The following is a 3,276-nucleotide window of genomic DNA, read 5'->3' on the forward strand; positions in this document are numbered from 1 at the left end:
TATAATCCAAACCAGCGTAAATACCTTTGAGAGCAATGAATTTCTAAGATTCTATAGACATCCTGACATCTCAGTGTGAGAAATGGTGACTCAATGGCCTCTGGGCTGTACTCAGAAGGATATTTTGACCAGGATGAGGTGGAAAACAACCAGGGTAAGCAACTTGTCCCCATACACTGCTCCTAGGATCTGAGGTCCCAGAGCTGGGTCTGAGCCAGGAAAGCAGGGCCCAGGAGATTCCTCTTCCAGGAGTTCATCTTTCCATGACCCAACCACAATGCTCTCTATCACTACCATTGGGAATTCTTAGAGAAGCCAATCAGCCTCATCCATATCAAGATTATAAACTGAACACACACTAGTAGAGACTCAGTGTCCACTCTTCAAGCAGGATGAAGACCTTACTTCCCAAGGCTCTTCTCCTGTTGCTCCTGGCCAACCTGGCTCTGACCAAGTATCCAGAGGGTGAGTGTGGGTATCAGGAGGGAAAGGACCTAACCTGGGAGATGAAAGGACCCTGGGGCTGCAGCACAGGAAAATCTGTCTCTCCCCTGGCCTAGCCAGGACCTTCTTTATTTATTTAATATCTCGGCCCCAGTCCCTGCTCGCTTCTCTTTTGGGAGGGATGTGGGGAGCAGCACAGAGTCCTAGGAGGGAGGTCTAGATCTAAAGATCCACTGCACCTAGGTTCACACTCCCTGCACTTTTTGCACACTCTCCTCACCTCGCCTGACTTGCTGGAGCCCCAATTCATCTATGGTGTCTATTTGGATGACATTCATGTTTTGAGATACAACAGCAGAGAAGAGCCTCCAAGGATGGAGCACTGTGCACCATGGGTGGATCAGCAGGAGCCAGAGTACTGGGAGGTGATGACCCAGGACATGCTGAGAGTAATAGACATCTACGACAACATACTGAAGGAAATGCTTAACATCTATAATCAAAGTGAAGTTGGTGAGTGAACCTGAATCAGAAATCCCAAATTTCTAGCTCCCAATGGGTTAGCTCCAGTCCCCCCTGTCCAAGATTTACCCCAGTAAATGTGACCCGTGTAAACTAGGCTACAAAGAGCCTTGGAATGCTGACCTGGTTTTCTGCACAATTTAAGCTCAAATGTGGCCAATTACAAAGGCCAAGTGGGGGGGACGGAGTCACTGGAGGGCCCCAAGGGACCTGGTCTTGTAAGAACAACAGTAGGACCTTGGACAGGAAATCACACACTGCAGATCCTGATGGCCTGCCATATGTTGCCTGGAGGGAACTTCAGTCATGGACAATATGAATTACTCTTCAATGGCCATGATTACATTGCATTGAATGAGGACCTGAGAACTTGGACTGCAGTTGGCAAGGCAGCAGAAATGCTGAAGCAAAATTGGGAGGAGTCAGGTATGGCACAATCTTCGAAGACTTTCATAGAGGGTGAATGTATGCAGTCGATCCTCGAAAAGTTGGACTACGGGAAGGAGATTTTGCCGAGAACGGGTAAGGAAACAAACTACCATTCCTGCACTGAACCCCTGTCCCCTGAGGATTCTTCCTCAGCAGGGAGAAGCTGAATACTAACTCAGTCTTGCAGGGGGAAGAGTGTCATGGGTTTTCTAATTCAACAAGAGAGAGGGACTCTCCAGAGGGCTAAGCCTTCACCCAGGATAGATCAGTCTGTCAATTATGCAGCATTTCCCTTCCATTTGCCTTGAAAACCAAGATCTCTGTCATGCCTGTTCACTGTCCATGTACTTCAGAGGTCTGAGCCCAGTGTTGCTGAGTCTCAGTCTTCATCCAGACAGAACCAGGAGTTCATATTTCTAGAGGGAGATCCAGAGTCCCCTGCTCTGTGCTGGCTCATGGTGATTCTGAAACTTTCCAAGGAATAGATTGCCCCATCCTTATCCTGAGATTAGGTTGATGTGTGGGGTTGGCATCTCTCCTTCTAGCCAACTCTCCCATCCATCCATTTAAACCAAGGTTACATGCACAGTGATGGATATTCAGGAAGAATGCAAAAAGTCTGAATTTTCTAATTTATTCCCTTCAGATACCCCTAAAATTCATGTGACCTGTAAGGTCAGAGCTGATGGGAAAATCACTCTAAGGTGTTGGGCTCTGGACTTCTACCCTGCTGAAATCACCCTGACCTGGCAGAGAGATGGGAGCAACCAAACTCTGGACATGGATGTGATAGACACCAGGCCTGCAGGAGATGGAACCTTCCAGAAGTGGGCAGCTGTGGTGGTGCCTTCTGGGGAGGAGCAGAGATACACATGTCATGTGGATCATGAGGGCCTGCCTGAGCCCATCACCCTAAGATGGGGTAAGGACTGGGTGTGATCACAGAGTCTCTCACAGAAAGATTGGGAGTATTAGGGAGAACTGGAACAAGGTCATGACTGATAGCTGCACATCAGAAGCCTCACTGTTCCTTCCATTCTCTGTCAGAGCCTCCTCAGCCCTCTGTCCCCATCATGCCAATTGTTACTGGCCTGGTTCTTGGAGCTCTGCTTATGGGAGCCGTGGTAACATTTTTAATATGGAAGAGGAGGACTAAAGGTAAGGAAAGGGAAGGGTCTGAGTCAAGTCTCCATGGGAATATCAAGCCCAGCTGAGAGTGTGCCCTGACACAGGAGAGAAATGCTTCATCCACACAGTTGCTTATTCAGTCTTGTGCTGATGTGCTGACATTAACTTTATTGTGAAGGAAATAATGAACAGATTCATCACTGCAGTGATAGAGATGGCAGAGTCCTGATTTCAGCTGTCAGAGGTCAGATGGAAAGGTTCCTACTTAGAACACATATCCAGGAGTCCAGTTAGTCCTCCTCATGTACAATCTACTATCTCTGGATCTACAGTCACAGTTCTGGAAACTTCCCTGAGATAAGGACCAGGAGATTCCTCTAGGCCTTCTAGATCCTGATGCTTCCATGAGCTCTAATAAAAGGGATTATTCCCAGGGGTCAATGGTGAGGCAGCCATGTTCAGGCTTGCCAGTCTTTATACTGGGGCCTGATCCCTGAGACACCTGTGGCAGTATATACAGGAGCCCATGGAAGATCTCAGCCAGCCCATACCTCCTCATTTAGCTCCATCTTCAGAGGCTTTGATCTATTCTTTTATTACTTTGCACTAGGAGGTAAAGTTTCTAGGAAATCTAGCCTTCTGTTACCATTTTTAAAACACTCTAAAGGACCTGCTGTGAGACAGGGAGAGGTCAGAGGATAGAACCCTTCGGCATGGGGACTCTAGGGACTGGGAGAGTTTGATTGTGTGATC

At 47.8% G+C, this 3,276-nt stretch overlaps 1 protein-coding gene across 1 annotated transcript; it reads left to right on the forward strand.

Moving 5' to 3' along the window:
* The first annotated feature begins 392 nt into the window (after window positions 1–392).
* LOC114682672 (patr class I histocompatibility antigen, CH28 alpha chain-like) lies at window positions 393–2,609 on the forward strand. Its single transcript, XM_028856642.1, has 5 exons — window positions 393–465; window positions 688–957; window positions 1,213–1,488; window positions 2,042–2,317; window positions 2,443–2,609. Exons 1-5 carry the CDS (start codon window positions 393–395, stop codon window positions 2,607–2,609), a joined length of 1,062 nt encoding a protein of 353 aa, XP_028712475.1.
* The last annotated feature ends 667 nt before the right edge of the window (window positions 2,610–3,276 follow it).

The sequence above is a fragment of the Peromyscus leucopus genome, chromosome 16_21, assembly GCF_004664715.2.
Source record: "Peromyscus leucopus breed LL Stock chromosome 16_21, UCI_PerLeu_2.1, whole genome shotgun sequence".
Lineage (NCBI taxonomy): Eukaryota > Metazoa > Chordata > Mammalia > Rodentia > Cricetidae > Peromyscus > Peromyscus leucopus.

Excerpts from the sequence above, each read along its gene's own strand:
- LOC114682672 (XM_028856642.1), top strand. The coding sequence starts at position 393 with ATGAAGACCTTACTTCCCAAGGCTCTTCTCCTGTTGCTCCTGGCCAAC. Across the intron at positions 466-687 it reads TCTGACCAAGTATCCAGAGG|GTTCACACTCCCTGCACTTT; the intron begins GTGAGTGTGGGT and ends CACTGCACCTAG. Across the intron at positions 2,318-2,442 it reads GCCCATCACCCTAAGATGGG|AGCCTCCTCAGCCCTCTGTC; the intron begins GTAAGGACTGGG and ends ATTCTCTGTCAG.